The sequence below is a fragment of the Gigantopelta aegis genome, chromosome 12 (assembly GCF_016097555.1).
Source record: "Gigantopelta aegis isolate Gae_Host chromosome 12, Gae_host_genome, whole genome shotgun sequence".
NCBI classification, from domain to species: Eukaryota; Metazoa; Mollusca; class Gastropoda; order Neomphalida; family Peltospiridae; genus Gigantopelta; species Gigantopelta aegis.
The window spans coordinates 16,628,547-16,649,260 of NC_054710.1; the positions used below are offsets into that span (position 1 = coordinate 16,628,547).

The following is a 20,714-nucleotide window of genomic DNA, read 5'->3' on the forward strand; positions in this document are numbered from 1 at the left end:
ACGTAGGCGGTTCCGTACGGTCTGGTCGGATATCCTGCGCAAACCTGGTATTGCTGCGGCTGTGGAGGTGGCAGTAGTCAATCGTTCCCGAAGGTGGCGTACCCGGATGTAGCGGTCCTGCCCGGGGGTAGTGACCCGTGGTCGACCGGATCTAGGGAGGTAACGTGTTGATCCATGTTGCTGGTAACGGTCCCACAGTCTGGAGATGGTGCTTGGGGACACATGGAATGCCCTGGCAACGGCCGTTCTGGATTCGCCTGCGTCTAGTCGGCCGATGGCATTGTTTCTCTGCGGTTCACTGAGACGTGGCATGTCCTGGATTGTCAACTGTCGGCCAGATACAGAGGCCAGGCAAGCGAACACCCTGCACTTTTATACTGTCGGTGTTCATGTTGCACGTGCAGACAACGCACGTGCAGTGGTGACATGGTTTGCACGTGGCTGCGTTTTTGCGAATTTTCACATTTTGGAACTTTATTGTACAGTAGCTGCGTTTTATCGAATGTAACCGTGGGAATGTGTTTGGGACATGCAATGACCTTATATTCACAAAGCATGAACCGGTAGGAAACATAAAATCGGAGTTATAACCCATTTGTAACCTTTTGCGTTTCTTTTTTTGAAGAGTATATGATGATGATTGTGAAAAAGCCCGCGAGCCGCCGTCCGGAGTGGTGGTGAAACGTATATGCAGTTGTCGTTGTTAGTGTCGTTGTTGATGTAAGGGTTGATCCGATAATTAAGAGGTGTCCTTGCTGTTTTCCTCAAGCATTCGTGAGCTCTACACCCGGAAGGGTGCGTCATAATAATTTAAATATTGACCAATCACACTTCGCCTTTTATAACGTTATTTGGGAGCATACAAATTCTAAAAATATCGGGCGAGCCTATTTTAGTGGCCGCAGTACAGCGAACCATACCAATACGTACGGGGTGGGTTATCAGTCTTCAATTTTACATTAAAAATTATTTATTTATTTATAAAAAAAAAACCCAACTAAATCAGTCTTCAGTTTTACATTACAAATTATTTATTTTATAAAATAAAACATGTTTTAAGGCATTCGTAATTCACACGAAACATGTATACCCTCAGGATAATTCGGAATGTTTTCAAATTATTTGTAAATCACTGGCAGGATTCTGCAAGTAAGGATTTGATTGGTGGACATGAACTCCAACTGGCTGGTGTTACATCCACATGTAATAGTGGAGCTAATTTTAATTAGATTGAGAGCTAGACGGATATTTGGGCGGTTATGCCCTTACAGCCCATAAAAGGCGAAATCACCGATATAGGCCACGATATAGGCCAACGAGGTTTGGAATACCGGCATCGGAGTCAGGTGCGGATGCAGGATTTCTGAAGGGTGGGTGGGGGGTTTCCAAATGTGAAGACTGATGTCTCCTTTTACACAGCGCGCCCCTTATGCACAGCATTTAGAACAGTTATTATAATCACGTTTCCCCGTAAAGGTCATGGTTGGTTTTCAAAGGGGGGGGGGGGGGGCCTCCCCCCTGGATTCGCTATTGGAAGTTGTTCGAAGCTTAGCAAAATGTGGGTGCTGTCGGGTTTCTTTCTGTAGTCTGTGTAGTAGTGATTAATATGTGGATTATTTTAAATAAATAAATAAATAAATAAATAAAACAAAACTCGTAAATGATCGATGTAAAGGTATTTGACGTCAAACAGGATTGTTGTGCTATTAGAGCGGGAATCTTTGTCTACCGTTTGGTGGGCAGTGATTGCGAAAGACTTAGGCCTATATAGTTTGGTCTTTCACTCTTAAAGGAAACATGACACGAGACCATATTATAGCTCATTTTAAAAGAAAAATGATATAAAAATAATATACAATAAAATACGTGTAGTTAACTTAAAATGAAGAAATTACGCTAATCAGTATCAAAGTACGATTTATGCATATTTCTTCGTGAGCGTTCGGAAAAAAAGGGAAGTGACGTCAAAGCCGCTGTACTCTTCCATTGTTGTTAACTGTTTATATATGGAGTAAGGGGCTTACGATCTTTTCAGTCCAACAGTGCCGTACTGCGCGGCCTTTGGGTGTAAAAATAAACAGTTTAAACGATCGGGATTGTCTTTTTATGGTTTTCCAAAGGATTGTATCCGAAGAAAGACGCGTGTATTTTATCGCAAAAGAAAAGATTGGACACCAACACCGCATAGTACTTTGGTGTCAGCCTATTTACAGCCCGGAGCCCGAACGTTACCCGGAGACAAAAACAGTACTCGGTTGCGAATGCCGAGGTGTACATTGTACATATTTGGCACAAAGATACACCTCAAGCATGATGTATTTATATATGTTAAAACAAAAATGTAGAATTTGTTATTTATTTATTTTTTTGGAAAAAAAAAGATTTTTCATGTTAGGGCCTACATAACAAAATCTGTATTCACCGTCCGAAGAAGGAAACGTCAATAAGTAATTAAATATGGCATATACAAACATGGGATTTGGCATGAGGATACATCTCAGTACGATGTATTTAAATATGTTTTTAAAAAACGTGTAGAAAACAATAATAATTTTAAATAATGTTTTTAATCTTCGGGCGGAATACGTCACAAAAACGTTCCTCATCGCCCGAAGCCCCAAAGCAACACGAAGTTCAATACAAAATAAACCACTACTGTCGGTGTCGAAATAACTATTACGTTTCATCCACGGGCTGACTTGAGAATCGGAAAATTGTTTTAGTTAATTGGTCCTTTCTTTCCGTGGCCTGCACATGTGATTCCTGATTGGCAGGTGTATATTGCAGGGTATCGACCAGGTAAGTGATTACCACGGTCTAGACATACTTACAAAATACGTGCCAGTTTTTTTAAGATCACAGGGTATTGTGGCGTAACCTGTCACGACTATAGTACAATGTTAATGGACATTATCAGCCGCCCTGCTTCATTACTGTAAATAATGCTGTAAAACCCTTGATTAAGTAGACTTTCCCATCTAAAATTACAAAACTGACCAATTACGTAGTACCAAAGAAAAGAAAATTATCACTTGGGTATCATGAGTGGTCGTTTTTACTCTAACGCACCCTACCAATAGGCCTAATAATATGCTGCTTTTTTTTATGAGAGAAAAATACTATAACCCCATTTCGTTCTATTGATGCAAATTGAAATATATTTAGTTTAAAAGTTGATTATACTCTCAAGTCATTTATGTTGTTTTACAAGTCAGGTTAATGAAAGTGAAGCGCCTTGTCGTAAATTAGAGCGTTTGTTTACACTGTGCATACAGATTTCATTATGTACAGCCCGAACATAAAAAATGCGATATTTTCTAAAAAAAAAAAAAAAAAAAAAAAAAAAAAAAAATGTTTGTCCTACATTTATATTTTTTACATATTTAAATACATCATATCGAGGTGTATCTTTATGCTAAATATGAACAGTATACACCTCGGCATTAGCATCCGAGTTTTGGTTTTGTCTCCGGGTTACTTTCGGGCTCCGGGCTGTAAATTGGTCGACCGGTCTGGTCTGGCACCATCAGTTTCTCCACCCTCCGACTCGCTATCCGTTTTTTCTTCAGTATCACTGTTGTAAGTAAATGTGTGTCTTTCTTCATTTACTAACAGCTCATATTGATACGGCAAAACGTTTTGCGAACGAACACTCATTGTTTTGGTAAGCTGTGCAAGTCTTAGATTCTGTATGAGTGGTACGGACTAATGCTTTTAAGTGTAAGGCTTCAGATCAAGCGACGCGTCTCTGACGTCACGGCCCTCGTGATTGCCCTGCTCATTAAAGATCGGCAATTTCCGCTAAGAGCTCGTATCTGGGGTCCTTTTATGGAGATATTTTAAGTAATTAATTTTTTATAAAATATTTTTTTAGGTGATTCAATTTATAATTAATTGTACATGGTTGGTGCCAAATATGGTTTACGTGACATGTTTCCTTTAAGGGCTAATAACCGTCCAAATGTCCGTCTGGCTCTCATACAGTGCTCGGGCTAGTGTGTGTTGGTGCAGGGCGTACATTAAGTCAATACTTTTCTTAATCCATTTTCTATGTGCGTTCGGAATGTGTGTGTGTGTGTGTGTGTGCGCGTGCGCGCGCATTATTTAATTTACCCTTTAGATTGCACCTGTTCCTACGACCATGGGTGGTTCTACCTTGAACCCACCAATGGCATGCGTACCTGTTACATTTTAGACATCATGGAAACCCCGTGGGGGCCCTGGTCGGATTTCGACACCTGTACGAAGACGTGTGGGAATGGTACTAAAACGCGGACAAAACATAGGGCGTGTAAGCGAACAACCACGGATCTCGGAGACGTGTGTATCAAAAACAGGGACACCGAAAGCGTAGCGTGTAACAGTGAGCCGTGTACAACGAGCGTAACCGGCAGCCAGAAAGTTGGCGAAAAGAACACCCATTATGAATCAATCGGTGAGTAGCGATCGACATGAAAACCAGTCGTAATTAAATTATTCCACATTTCTATCATGCTGTATATATCCACACGTAAATATGAATGACAAAACCATTAGCATTTTTAAAACCGTATCTCTGCACAAGGCGGAGTCAAAAACTTTTCAGCTATAGTTCGTCCTATCCTACAGTTTAAAAAAAAAAAATTGTAATTAATTTCAGTTTGGTTTGACGTAAGAAGAAAAGTAAAAGCGTTTTGGAAATAAGACTTTTTTATTTATTTTATTATTTTTCTCTTTTTTTACTATTTTTGTGTGCAAGTTACAAAAACAATCAGCTCAAAATTAAATACCTATAGTCCGTCCCACAGAAAGTATTTTTTCCATGTTATGAAAATAACTACAAGTTATTTATTTCTGTGACGATTGTTTTTGTAAATTGCACACAAAAATCGTATTTTTGTTGTTATTTTCCAAAACACTTTTTTTTCTTCTTACGTAAACCAAAAAAATTCTGAAGTTATTTACAAAAAAACAAACAAACAAAACAAACAAACAAAAACCAAATTTGTGTAGGATGATGGGATGGTTATGTAGTAAATTTCGTAGTATGAAAAAAGCGTTCCCTCTGGGACGGACTATAAGCAGTTACAAGTATATGAGATCGTATTAAGTTCTAAATTTATAGATAAGCGACATTTAAAGGAATTTGTAGGAATGATCAAACATATGTTTATTTTTCTTACAAAATCCAAAGATTATACCTTGATGTACTTTCCCACATATATACACAAACATTTATATGCAAACAATTTCATTTTATTATAAATTTGTTTGTAAAATCCAATAGGGGTGAGATCTAAGTTTAAAACGAATGGGTATTTTGAATGCACGCATCACTCAAGGGGGCAGGACTACCCTGTCTGTGGGATGGTGCATATAAAAGATCCCTTGCTGCTAATCGAAAAGAGTAGCCCACGAAGTGGCGACAGCGGGTTTCCTCTCTCAATATCGGTGTGGTCCTTAACCATATGTTTGAGGCCATATAACAGTAACTAAAATGTGTTGAGTGCGTCGTTAAATAAAACATTTCCTTCTAAGTTAAAATGAATGGATATTTTCAATGCGCACATCACTCAGATCAGATAATGAAAGTAAAACGACAAGGTACTAAGCTTCTATTCTTATTTTTTTTAAAAATTGTCTACAGTTACCGGCGATCACGTGGATGGTAACTGGGGGACGTGGGGAACGAGGACGTATGGAAACTGCTCTACCTCGTGCGGGTCCGGAGAAAGAAAGTATACTCGGCAGCGAGTCTGTAACAACCCGAAACCCAGCGGTTTTGGAAAGGACTGCGTGGGAGAGAGTGTCCAAAACGGAAACGTCAGCTGTGAAATTCAGCCATGCCCAGGTGAGTGCTAGAGCGTTCGGGTCCTGGTGAACGTTCGGGTCCTGGTGAACGTTCGGGTCCTGGTGTGCGGCTATAGGTGTATGGTTAGTACCAGTCGATGGAACACCGATGCGCGCAACGCTATATAGCCGTTGAATTATGTGTATAGATAGAGGGTAGGAAACGGAAGATCGATCAGAAACTTTTTAACAATTCCAAATTTAATTGTGAATAGATGAGATGAATGCAGGTGCAGATTTGGGGTGTAGGGGTGCAGAATGAGCAATACTTTGGTGTGTAGGATTTGTACGTTCATGCCATGATGCAATCATATGTAACATGCAAGCCAACTACGCAGCTCCTGGTGACCGTGGGAGGATAACAAAAATGTCACCACCCTTCCATGGAGGAAGTTCTATTCAAATATCACTAGATGAATATTTATACAAATGACAAAATATGGAGACAAGATATCAAAGGGAAAAGCTGCAACACTTATTGTGAGTCTTACCAGCTTCGGTGTCATTCTGTTCTAGACAAGGCAAAGTTTCTTTGGAATATAAGGTAGTGTAGTCACCACATAGAATAACCCCATTAAGAGTTGCAATATACTAATTTCATATACCACTGCTCATGCGTGCAGTTTCTTTAGAACATTTCAGTTCAGTGCATTTCCAATGGGCCTTTTTTTTTTCCGTTTTTTCTTTTGCATACACATCTAGTGTCACATCCTTTCAGAATCTTTCAGCCACATTGTATCCAAATCACAGCAAGTTTTTGGCGTCACATGTACAGTATACAGGCCTGGCTATCTATGATAAACATCCATCCCCACCCCTCTTGAGTATATGCGTCGTGTCCACTCTGTTAATTAATGGACCATTGCAGCTTGGTCGAGTACCGCAATAAGACATCCTTGGTGGAATGGTTTTCATTGTCTTTCCCTTCTGGCACTACAACACCTTCCTTGCTTTGTCAACATGCTTTAGGTAGCTCGTCTGTAAAGCATTCCAGTAGCTGGAAGTACGAATCATCTGTATCTGTGAAGGTGTAAGGGTTGAGCACCGTGTAGATAAAGGTACGAGTTACATCAGGCTAGCGCGTTCTTGCACATCAGGCTGTCATTTCACCTTTTTTCGTGGAACATTATTAACAAATCCCTACACAGAAGAGAGGAACGGCATTTGTAGATCCTTCCTGGCCAACAGAAGGCGCTGCTGGCTTGGGACCATATCTAAAAATGTGTTTCATGGTTTTAATCAAAAGTGCCCAATTGTTTTGTCAGCTGCGAGTTACATCAGGCTAGCGCGTTCTTGCACATCAGGCTGTCATTTCACCTTTTCCAAGGAACGTTATTAACAAATAAATCCCTACACGGAAGAGGGGAAAGACATTTGTAGATCCTTCCTAGCCAACAGAAGGCGCTGCTGTCTTGGGTCCATATCTAAAAATGTGTTTCATGCTTTTAATCAAAAGTGTACAATTGTTTTGTCAGCTGCCCCACTAAAAGATGGATGGGAGACATTTGCAGATCCTCTCTAGTCACCGGGGTGTGGGGGGGGGGGGGGGGGGGGGGGGGGGGGGGGGGGGGGGGGGGGGGGGGGGGGGGGGGGGGGGGGGGGGGGGGGGGGGGGGGGGGGGGGGGGGGGGGGGGGGGGGGGGGGGGGGGGGGGGGGGGGGGGGGGGGGGGGGGGGGGGGGGGGGGGGGGGGGGGGAGAGAGGCTGCTGACTTGGGTCCATATCTGAAAATGCTTGTAATGGGTCACGATATATATGTGCTTTTAACCAAAAGTGCAAAAAAATTGTTATCCACGGGTCACTATCAACCGATAAACACACAAATTATTGTTTCTGTGATGGCTACATTCATTTCAATGGGGCGGGATTTAGCTCAGTCGGGCGAGTGCTCGCTTGATGTGCTTGCGTCGCAGGATCGAATCACCTCGGTGGATCCATTCAACTGATTGGGTTTTTTCTCGTTCCAACCAGTGCATCACGACTGGTCAAAGGCAGTGGCATGTGCTTTTCCGTCTGTGGAAAGTGCATATAAAAGATGCCTTGCTTGCATTAGGAAAAATGTAGCGGGTTTTTTCTGATGACTAAGAGTCAGAATTACCAAATGTTTGACATCCAATTGCCGATGATTAATTAATCAATGTTCTCTAGTGGTGCCGTTAAACAAATACTTTTTTTTTTATTTGACCTAAGAGAACGGACATTTGGACAGATAAATACGCTCTCATTACGGCCAGAGCCAACTGTATATCGAAACTGCGCAATGTGACTACCAAAGAGTAGTCAAAGATTCCCACTCGAATACAACAATCCTCAAGACTCAGTGGGTAGGTGTAAGACCACTACACCCTCTTCTCTCTTCACTAACAAATAACAACTAACCCACTGTCTTGGACAGACAACCCAAGATGGCTGAGGTGTGTGCACGGGATAGCGTGCTTGAACCTCAATTGGATATAAACACAAACTATGTTAAATGAGTTAAATGAATGAACATTTCGTGTGTCTCTGTTTTGCAGTGGACGGCCAATGGGGTGCGTGGGGAGGTCGACATTACAAGCCATGTTCTGTGACGTGCGGCAACGGGACTCGTGAATATACGGAAACTCGTTCGTGTTGCAACCCCAGCCCGGAGTTCGGCGGAAAGGCGTGCCCTGGCGTCCGAGAGCGAGTCGGGTCGGTCATCGGGTGTGACGTAGCTCCGTGTTCCGGTAAGTGTAACTTGAGCCGGTGCTTAGAGCCTAGAATCGAGACTCTAATAGAGTCTGAGACTCTAATGTCATGACAACGCCATACAAATTGTATGCGTGTGACGTCATTTGAGATTGAATCTGGACTCTTTAAAAGTTTTATAAGCACGGGCCCTGGTGTAAGTCCAGTCAACCGCTTGTCGCTAACGTTATTTTTTACCCTACTCAGTAAACCGAATTACCACTTCGGATACCAGTTAAATAGTTCGCGAACGTTAGCGAAACGTGTGCTAGCTGAACTTGGGACTGGTTCTACCATGAGGTGGGATGTAGCAGCTGATGGTATTTTCTTTTATCTTTACAGTTGATGGTCTTTTCTTTCCACTTTACAGTTAATGGTCCTTTCTTTCCACTTTACAGTTGATGGTATTTTCCTTCCACTTTACAGTTGATGGTATTTTCTTTCCTCTTTACAGTTGATGGTCTTTTCTTTCCACTTTACAGTTGATGTGTTTTTTCTTTCCATTTTACAGTTGATGGTCGTTTCTTTCCTCTTTACAGTTTGTCTGTTCCTTCCACTTTACAGTTAATGGTATTTTCTTTCCATTTTACAGTTAATGGTCTTTTCTTTCCACTTTAGACTTGATGTTTTTTTCTTTCCTCTTTACAGTTAATGGTATTTTCTTTCCTCTTTACAGTTAATGGTCTTTTCAGGTGATATTTTTTCTTTCTACTTTACAGTTTATGGTATTTTTAGCCCACTTTACATTTGATGGTCTTTTCTTTCCTCTTTACAGTTAATGTTTGTTTTTTTGTCCAATTTACACTTTATGGTATTTTCTTTTTCACTTGACAGTTTATGGTATTTTTAGTCCACTTTACAGTTGATGGTCTTTTCTTTCCAATTGACAGTTGATGGTCTTTTCTTTCCTTTTTGCAGCTGATGGTCTTTTATTTTCACTTTACAGTTGATAATAGTTTCTTTCCACTTTTCAGTTGGTAATCTTTTCTTTCCACTTTACAGTTGATGGTCTTTTTTTTTCTTTTTCAGTTGGTGTTTTTTTCTTTCCTCTTTACAGTTTATGATATTTTTAGTCCACTTAACAGTTGATGGTCTTTTCCTTTCACTTTACAATTTATGATATTTTTAGGCTACTTTACAGTTGATGGTCGTTTCTTTCCTCTTTACAGTTGATGATCTTTCCTGTCCACTTTACAGTGTATGATATTTTTTGTCCACTTTACAGTTGATTATCTTTTCTTTGTACTTTACAGTTGATGGTGTGTGGACGGCGTGGAGTCACGCCGATGTGGGGCCGTGTTCGGTTTCCTGCAACGGTGGAGTACGAAACCTCACGCTGGTACGCTCCTGTGATAACCCGCCGCCTCAAAATGGCGGCCAGAAATGCAGTGGAGCCCACTCCTGGTCGACAGTAATGTCAGGATGCAATCCGCAGAGCTGTAACATGAGTTTGGTCAATGGTATGTGCGTGTGGGCAATACTTTTGTAGGTTTCCATCAAAAAACGGTTCAAGCACGCCTCTCGTGTACCCAACCTTTAACTTCGCCAGAGTTCTGTCTAAGACAAAGAAAGCCGTGTGTGTGTATGTGTGTGTGTGTGTGTGTGTGTGTGTTAAAGACATGATTTGTCAGCATTTTGTTTTCTAAACGCCACAAACATTAACACAAAGATAAAAATATTTTTTGGACATTGCAATCATGGATGATGATGAGATGAATAGTGAAGCCGCTGTGTTTCCATTTCGGTATGGGACTAGTTGCCAGGTTCGTGCGTCACACATGCTGTTAGTTGAGCTATCTCGGTATCACCCGAACCTGGGGTACAGTGTATTCCGGGTAATCATCCTCCATGTGGGGTCATACACTCGGGAGACACACCCATAATCGCACCCGTGAAGTGGGCGAAACTCAGTGCAATTGGCCTTAGATCTCATTGAGCATAGCGGTGCACTCATTCTAGGATCTACGCTGTGGCTTTGCATAATTTTGTTCTTAATGTACATAATAATTCTATTTATTTAACTATTCCGACACCCAATAGCTGGGGTTTCGTTAAACATACATTCATTCATTCACTCTGATATGTGACGGTACTGGAATGGAAAGAAGGAAATGTTTTATTTAACGACGCACTCAACACATTTTATTTACGGTTATATGGCGTCAGACATATGGTTAAGGACCACACAGATATGTAGAGAGAGGAAACCCGCTGTCGCCACTTCATGGGCTACTCTTTTCAATTAGCAGCAAGGGATCTTTTATATGCATCATCTCACAGACAGGATAGTACATAGCACGGCCTTTGTTACACCAGTCGTGGTGCACTGGCTGGAACGAGATATAGCCCAATGGGGCCTTCGACGGGAATCGATCCTAAACCGACCGCGCATCAAGCGAGCGCTTTACCACTGGGCTACGTCCCACCCCTGTACTGGAATGGAACACACACACACACACACACACACACACACACACACACACACCCATTGTCCCAGGTGGGATACGAACCCAGTACTACCAGCCTCACTTTTGATGGCTAACCCACTACATCACCGAAGCCGGTTGGTCTTTCAACAATTGACACACTAACGGCAAAACCCCTCCGATCACGTGACTCAAAATATACAATGTACACATGTACATTTCTACTCGCTGTCTACCTCGAGCCCTTTTGCAAACAAAGTTTGTTTTGTTTAACGACACCACTAGAGCACATTGATTTATTAATCATCGGCTATTGGATGTAAAACATTTGGTAATTTCGACATATAGTCTTAGAGAGGAAACCCGTTACATTTTCCATTAGTAGCAAGGGGATCTTTTATATGCACCATCACCCGCAGACATGATAACACATTCTACGTCCTTTGATATGCCAGTCGTGGTGCACTGGCTGGGACGAGTATTAGTCAGACGGAAACATTTCAAAGGCTAAACCTTAGCTGAAATTGAACTAAGTTTTTTCTTTGATGATTTTTGTGAATTAATGAATAAACGAACGAACGAATGAATAAACAAACTTAAACAACCAACAAAAAACATCATCAACAACAACAACACGCACGCACGCACGCACATACGTACACCCCCCCCCCCCCCCCCCAACAAAACAACAACAACAAAACACACACAAAAGCACTGAAACATATAAATAATAAAAAAAACAGTGGGATACAACTATTTATTACACACCAATGTAAGATATTACTAATGTCATAGCAATAATCACTCAATATCTAACTATTATCCTGTTCAATTATTTAGACCCAAAGTTTTTTGCAAATGTTTATTTCCTATTTGATATTTGTTTTCTTTGCATTTACATGAAAATAAACCCAAACCCCGACAGGTTTTATATACAAATCATCATATAAAATGCACGAAGTTGACTTAATTCCACTTTTTAAAAATCTCTGTGTCTTTTGAATGCACGTTATTTCTCCTATAAATAACTAAGGTCATTTGCATATCAAAACATTGGGATCTGAGGCTATGTGAAGGCCATTATAGCTTGTTTCACTAAATCAAGGTTATTATTGTTTTGCAGTGTGTAACAGCATTGTTTAATCTTTCCGTTAAACATAGATGTAAACAAACAGAACATGTAACCCTTTCTTGTAGGTGCATTATATTTAATAAATTTAGCTAATGTATTATGTATTTTTATTTTATTATATCAATTATATATTAGCATACCATACCTAACCTAACACAACTGAGGTGTAGCACAGTAATAAACACAAATCACCTCACACACCGCAGGAATGTGCTTTCCAAATTTATAAATAAATTTAATGCAGGGCCGGACCCAGAAGACCGGGGGGGGGAGGGGGGGGGGGGATAAAATGTCAAAGGCCACCAACATCAAATAATAATAATAAAAATGTTATTTAATTTGCCTCTAAATTGGGAACTCATACGTATATATATATATATATATATATATATATATATATATATATATTATATATATATATATATATATTATATATATATAATTATTTAGGGTGGTGCTAGGGGCTGGGTGTTACATTTGTAATGCGAAACACCAAAGGGCTATTGTTCGGACTCGTATGGGTTCAACCACTTTTTCATCCCGCAGACACAGCCCTGAATGTTCAAAATACGATAGCATTGCTTGGTCAATAACATCATTATTTCGATCTATGACTGCACGTGCTATTGTAGCAATGTGTAAACCACGTAAAATACAAGTTAGGTAGGGTATATAAATTCATTGAAAATGTATTAGTCGACATTCTTGTTATTGTTATTTGAGGAAAAATATGGGTAAATCGAAAAACACTTCAGTTGATGTAAAATCGTGTATTAAGAACGTTTTCGATTATTTTGAAGATGAATATCAGCCCGGTAGACCTAGGTATGCTTCTTATCGAATTGTCGATCGAGTTGCCGCTGCACTTAAAGTTTCGATTTCAACAGTAAAAAGAACTGTGAAAAATCTAAGCTCTACGAATCCAAACACAGAAATCACTGTTAAAAAATGCGACCGAAAACTCATCGATTTATTTGATAAAGATGTTATTAGACGACGAGTATACAGATTTTATAGAGAGTGCGAATTACCTACATTACATAAGATTAACGTGGCTTTAAGGGAGGAATGTGGAATCAACATATCCATATCAACTTTACGAAGAACACTCCATGACCTCGATTTTAAATACCAACATATATCTACAACGGGAAAAGTGATTTTTGAGGACGCCAATATATCAGACAGGAGACTGTCCTATCTCCATGAAATATCCAGTTTACGAGAACAGGGGTATTTAACAGTGTATCAAGATGAGACCTGGGTGAATGTCAACCACACAACATCCCATCACTGGACAGATATCCACCCGGGCACAAGTACAGCCAATCACCTGCCGAAATCAGACGCTGCTGATCGAGTTCCTAAACTCTGTTCGGTGACTGGGAAGGGAAAAAGACTTATTATTTGTCATGCTGGCTGTGATAAATATGGATTGATAGATGGCTGTGAATTGATCTTTGAGGCTAAAAAAACAGACGGAGACTATCATGGTGAGATGAATCATGAAAATTTCATCAAATGGTTTGAAGAACAACTTATGCCATCTCTACCAGAACCTTCTGTTATCGTCATGGATAACGCAAGCTACCACAACAAATTAACTGAGATTACACGATGTCCTGCACTAAACGCTAAAAAGGAAGAAATTCAGTCGTGGCTACGAAACAAAAATATACTTTTTGAGAGTAACATGACAAAGCCAGTTCTTTATGAACTTGTGAAAAGTAACAAATGTGCAAAGCAATTTGTTACTGATGATATTGCTGAACGCCATGGGCACTTGTGTCTAAGACTGCCGCCAAGACATTCTGAACTCAATCCAATAGAACTGATCTGGAGTCAAGTCAATGGGCACATAGCTCGTCATAATGATGGTAAAATGACCACGGTGCGGAGAGAACTTGCACATGCATTGAACTCTGTCACACCTACACACTTCTCTGACGCAGTTAAACATGTAATAAAGATCGAAGAAGATTTTAGAAAACAAAATAGTTTTATAAGAAATAAAATACCCCCTGTGATAGTCCCTCTTAACGAAGATAGTGATGAAGAAATGAGTTCGTCGACTGATTAAGTTATTTCTCCATACCCATCAGGAGTATTACTTTAATGTATGCATGAACTCTTTAACACCAAAAACAATTTATTTCCATATCATTCACTATCAAACAACCTAACAACCTATAAACTAATCGACTAGAAATGCATATAGACTACACATACATACGAGAGAAATGTTTATTTAAGTACACATTCAACGCATTTGATATACGTTTATGTGGCGTCAGACAAAACGGTTAAGGAGCATTATGACCGTGAGAAAGAAACTCGCTACCGCCACATGGGCCACTGTTTCCGATAAGCAATTTTGATAAGCAATAAGGGACGTTTTATATGCACCATCCCATAGACAAGATAGCACATACCACATCCTTTATACATCAGTTGTGGTGCACAGGCTGGAACCAGACACAACCCAATGGGTCCACCATGTGGGATCGATAAGTCGACCTACCATGAGCGAACGCTTTACCTCTGAGCTCCATATACAAAAGAAGCCTTAAGTGGGGTTGGGGTTGTGCAGAGGGTCACACCTCCACCAATCGCATGCATACCATATTCTTCTCTCTCTCTCCCTATAACCATATAACCATAGATTAAAATATGTTGAGTGCGTCGTTACATAAATGACGTCTCTCTCTCTCTCTCTCTCTCTCTCTCTCTCTCTCTCTCTCTCTCTCTCTCTCTCTCTCTCTCTCTCTCTCTCTCTCTCTCTCTCTCTCTCTCTCTCTCTCTCTCTCTCTCTCTCTCTCTCTCTCTCTCTCTCGCTCTTTCTCTCTCTCTCTCTCTCTCTTCAGCGCGCGCGCTTGTGTATTCCACAATACAATTATAATATTTGATACATATTTTTTTTTTTCAAACTGAGGTTTTGTCACTTGAACTCCCCACCAGAATCCGCGCCTGCTTCATGTTTACAGATATTTTCTTAAATATAGGTCATACTACGATTTGTGCGGATAGGACAATAGAACCGAATATTAGTTTGAAACGCACTATAGAATGATGCTTTTGATATGCAAATGACCTTAGTTATTTATAGGAGAAATAACGTGCATTCAAAAGACACAGAGATTTTTAAAAAGTGGAATTAAGTCAACTTCGTGCATTTTATATGATGATTTGTATAGAAAACCTGTCGGGGTTTGGGTTTGTTTTCATGTAAATGCAAAGAAAACAATTATCGAATAGGAAATAAACGTAACATTTGCAAAAAAACTTTGGGTCTAAATAATTGAACAGGATAATAGTTTAATATTGGCACGTGCAGACTGGTGTGTGGTAGGGTTTTTTTAAAATTTGAATGACATCTGTATTCGAATGACGTCACTTTGCATCTCCATGCAGGGGGAGTTGGGGGAGGGGGGGGGGCTTTCGCTCGTCAGATACCAAAACTGTTCACTCGTTTCATAAAAAAATTCGATTAATATTGATAATTCTGTAGAATAAGAATAAGACTTCATTGCATATGAACATTCCACATTTGTAACTGGATGCAAAATATGTAATACTTGTACATGTACAAACATGGCACAGACTAGCCCGAGTACTCTGACTGTAAGAGAGCTAGACGGACATTTGGACATAAACACGCTCACATGAGAGCGTGTTTATGTCCAAATGTCCGTCTAGCTCTCTTAGTCAGAGTACTCGGGCTAGGCACAGACAAACAGGATACTAAACCAATTATTGGTTTATTCATGTATAATCATAAACAAGTTTACACACTGCAAGTGCACAAGCAGGATCATGGTTTTGCATATTAAATATAAATTGTTCATGCATAGACATCCAGTGGCGGATCCAGAAAATCAATTTGGAGGGAGGGGGAGGGGGGGCAGTTACATGAGATGGAATGCTAAGGGAACTTTGGGGGAGGTTTGGAGGAGGATCGTAAAAAATGAAAATGAATATATAATAAAATTATAACTAACGCAAAATTTAAGCAGCAATAAAATAAACGCTCAGTAAGGCAAATTACCGATATAAAATGACGTCATCAAGTATGACGTTCCCAGATGACGTAATTTTTACATTCATCGAGAATTTAACAAACTCCCGTTGCTATGGCTGGACCAATGGGATGACGTTGTCGTTGTATTGTACTGAATGTAACGGAAATTTAATTATAGCTAGTTGGTTAATAAAAGATGGTACTTAAAGGCATATTGTCACAGACCACTGACCTATTTAATGGTCTAACAAAGTATTACTTTTTATAAATGTACATTATTCAACCATCTTCATAACCACCATACTCCATTTATTATTGATATTTTGTAAAAAATAATTGAATTATGGCAATGGTCCATAATTCAAAAACTACATTTGCCGATAGGGTTGACATGGATTTCACACCATCATGGATCAGTTACGGTGATGCGATAGTTACATTTGGTTTCCAACAATTAATGTAATTTCTATTTATTATTAATTTTTAGAGAAATAAGGTCCTTAAATCCGTGACAGTATGCCTTTCAAATGGATCGTTTATTGTTTCAGAGAAGGTCTACGTCGCTGACTGCAGTGACATCATAGAACACTATATCACTACCAGTGGGGTGTTCACGATCCAACCACGTGACTTTGGGTTACCACTCCGTGCATACTGTGACATAGAGGACAAGGAAACGGCTTGGCTGGTAAGAGGTTCATCCCCCCCCCCCCCCCCCCCCCCCCAGTTGCAACTGCTTTTCCACGACTAGTATATCAAATATCATTGTATGCAATTATTCTCTACCGCCAAGTTTATCTGCTCTTTTTAGCTCTGTTTTCTTAACCATATTATGTCCGATGCCATATTACCGGGGCACGCCGCCATTCTTCGTTTGTTTAGCAACATCATTGACTGTGCGTGCGTGCGTGCGTGCGCGCTACACCCCGCTATAACACCACCACCACCAACCCCCCCCCCCCCGCAGTCACCCCGCCCACCTTCAAATTCGTGAATGTAACCCGGTCATGAATGCTTCATCTACACATTAGACGGAAGATATCTTCTTTTTTAACCCAGATTTGACAACCAAATCGTCCACTGCAATTAACATAACCGAAACTTATTACTACCTATGACGTATAAGATGATGGTGCAAGCGTAAGCGCCGTAAATATGTTTTACTCAGAAAGGAAATGTTTAGTTTAACGACGCACTCAACACATTTTATTTACGGTTATATGGCGTCAGACATATGGTTAAGGACCACACAGATATTGAGAGAGGAAACCCGCTGTCGCCACTTCATGGGCTACTCTTTTTCGATTAGCAGCAAGGGGTCTTTTATATGCATCATCCCACAGACAGGATAACACATACCACGGCCTTTGATATACCAGTCGTGGTGCACTGGCTGGAGCGAAAAATAGCCCAATGGGTCCACCGACGGGGATCGATCCCAGACCGATCGCGCATCGAGCGAGCGCTGTACCACTGCCCCTCAGGAAATTTTGAAATCTAGAGGCTCTGTTTACCATTTTACAATTCTTTTAAATGAATTGAGATTTTTTTTTAACGCTATTTTAACAGGTGATTCAGCGAAAGAGCAACGGGTCGTTGAATTTCAACAAAACCTGGAACGAATACAGAGACGGATTCGGCGAAATTGATTCCGATTACTGGCTTGGTAATATTAGCGTTTTTTTCGAGATTTCAATTTTAATTGCATTGTATTGTATTGTATTGTATTATTTTAATTTATTTATATAGTTAGTTTAAGCAGTCGAGATCGAGAGAGAGAGAGAAAGAGAGAGAGAGAGAGAGAGAGAGAGAGAGAGAGAGAGAGAGAGAGAGAGAGAGAGAGAGAGAGAGAGAGAGAGAGAGAGAGAGAGAGAGAGAGAGAGAGAGAGAGAGAGAGAGAGAGAGACTAATAGTCTAAGGGTTGGAGTCAGGGGACAAAACAAAACATAAAAATAACACAGTAGACAGCTTATACTCAAGTTCGGATTCAGTGGGAGTGTGTTGGGGTAGGCTTTGCGTGTATTGTACTTTCGAAGTGCACCGAAAAATACTAAAGAAAACAAGAAAGGTATTTGTGTTTAGTAGGAGACATGTAATATGCTGGTCGTACTGGTGTTTCTGAGAAAAAATTCCATAATAAGTTTGGTGTACTTTTAATTTCTGTAGGTACTCTTTTTAAACTTTTATTTTCGCCCTCTCACTAATCACTTGCTTAGGAAGCGAGGGGGAAGAAGGGGGCAAGGGACATGTGCCACCCACCCACCCCCCCACACCCCCACCCCCACTCCCCACACACACACTTTTCTTGATCCAGTAGGAGCAGATATGGTTTATACATGTGTGTATCCCCCCTCCCACCCCCCGCCGCCTTTTTTTTGGGACCTTCCTACGCCATTGCTAATTACTATAGGTTCCCTTTTTGTACGTTAAACTCGCTCCCTTAAAAGAATCCCGTATCCAACCCTGAAACGCTATCTTCTCGACATACTGACAACACTATTGTTTTACTAATAAATATTTTACAGATATTTGTCTCAGTTATACAATAAACACACTGACCTGACTTGCTGTGGAACATTATCAGTTAACCGTTGTTGCCGCTTCGCCATCTTTAACATACATGTATTATAAATGCATACCAAGCAATTCAATATATTTAATTGTACACGTGAAATATGCTCATGGACGTCAAATAGCGATACCGTTCACATATTCTCAATTTGCATAAAACTTAGAAGAATGCACGTAGAGCAAGTTTGACGTCTGTGATCACATTGAAACGCACCCCCCCCCCCCCCCCCCCCCCACACACACACACCCGTTCTGGAGCAAGTCATCGAAATTTGGTAAAAAATAAATAAAAATAAGTATGTTTCAAATTTAATTATAAGTATTGTCTTATTTCTTTTACGTTCATCTGGGTATGATCTCAGAGCTCGACCTTAGTGGTAGCCCGAGATGTTTTGGCTACTCATTTGTTGCTCGGGCTACTACATGTGTAAACCCAGTAGTCCGTCGGGCTACTAGATTATTCTTTTACTTCCAGTTACTCCACAATCAACAAGACACTTAAACACCTAAAAAAACCCACCTAAACGATTTTTCTTTCTTCTCTCTCTCTCTCTCTCTCTCTCTCTCTCTCTCTCTCTCTCTCTCTCTCTCTCTCTCTCTCTCTCTCTCTCTCTCTCTCTCTCTCTCTCTCTCTCTCTCTTTAATTTTATTAAAATTATGGGGCTACAAATTTTTACTGAGGTTTACCAGATTTTAAAACCTGGTTGCCCGGTAGGCTACCACTGAAAAAAAGTTACGGTCAAGGCATAATGACACCCCCACCCACCCACCCCAAAAAAACTTATGTGAGAACGACTTCGTCGATTCACACAGTTTGCGGGATGGGGTTTTTTGTTGTTGTTCAAGAAATAACAGACAATCCTTAAGTGCATTTCAATTTTTATAAACATGTATCTAACGACCGCTCATGTAATATTCTCTATTTAAACGTGCACACACTTAATTCCAGCCATCCACTGCTGAGAATTTTCTGACCGAATCGTTCAGGTTAGGTCCGAAACGATCCTAGGATTTGGGGTTATTAGTTTTGTAAATATTCTTACCATTTTAACCAAACTTTTCATGGAAAAAAAGAGAGAGATAAAATAGAAGTTAATTTAGCATTCACGTAATTTCTTTTAATGAATAATGGATTAATTAGGAGTATGCACTCGGAAGTGTAGATTCATGGAAAATAACTCACCCCTATTGGGCTCGTAAATTATTTTTCACGTATTTACACCCCCTCGTACATTCTCAATTACGTAAGGGGTCATCCATTTAGTACGTACGCACAATTTTCCGATTTTTTGCACCCCCACCCCCCCGTCCGTACGCATGCGTACGCCAGTGCCCATACCCCCCCCCCCCCCCTTGCGTACATACGCAAAAGATCGTCAGTCAGTACCAGTAAATGTAGACAATGCCACCGTCGATGTCATCATGGTATACTATAATTAATGAATACTGCTCATTGTACAAATGTATTAAACAACGCTTGACGACGAATAAAATGTTTCTAAATGTATTATAAACCGGAACGTCTGCTCTGTTTTAATTACAAAAAAATTCAAATCATGTTTAATGATTTAATCACAAAACTATAAAACTGGAACTAACTCGGAACTATAAACCTAAAAGTCGGTACTTAGTACCAGTAGGTACAACTTTTTGGGGCACATGAAGAACTGAAGAATCCGCCTGCTAAAGGCCGAATCGTCATCCTTCAGCAACTTCCATTCGGCCGCGGCAAGTTCCTGAACCTCGCCCGCCTTCTTGGTTGGGTTTACACATTTAATACATTTCAAAAGTTGGGAATATTTGTCATAATTATCACCACCGGAGGCCATTTACTTGGCCATGTATGCGTGCGTCAAATGACACAAAGGTCATGCAGTGGAATGAATGAATGAATGAATGTTTAACGACACCCCAGCACGAAAAATACATCGGCTATTGGGTGTCAAACTATGGTAATGCAAATAAATAAAGTGATGATCAACGTCAACATAAAAATTCAAGGTTTAAACAAAAACAGTGTAAAGAACTGTG

General features: G+C 40.3%; 1 protein-coding gene across 1 annotated transcript in view; it reads left to right on the top strand.

The window, feature by feature from the left end:
* LOC121386672 overlaps positions 1-20,714 on the top strand; it is a 36,359-nt gene that overhangs the window by 11,049 nt on the left and 4,596 nt on the right. The window contains exons 3-8 of the mRNA XM_041517659.1: positions 4,196-4,435; positions 5,627-5,830; positions 8,344-8,535; positions 9,790-9,996; positions 16,661-16,800; positions 17,682-17,778. Coding sequence (XP_041373593.1) covers positions 4,196-4,435; positions 5,627-5,830; positions 8,344-8,535; positions 9,790-9,996; positions 16,661-16,800; positions 17,682-17,778 — 1,080 coding nt within the window. The remainder of the gene's footprint in view (positions 1-4,195; positions 4,436-5,626; positions 5,831-8,343; positions 8,536-9,789; positions 9,997-16,660; positions 16,801-17,681; positions 17,779-20,714) is intronic.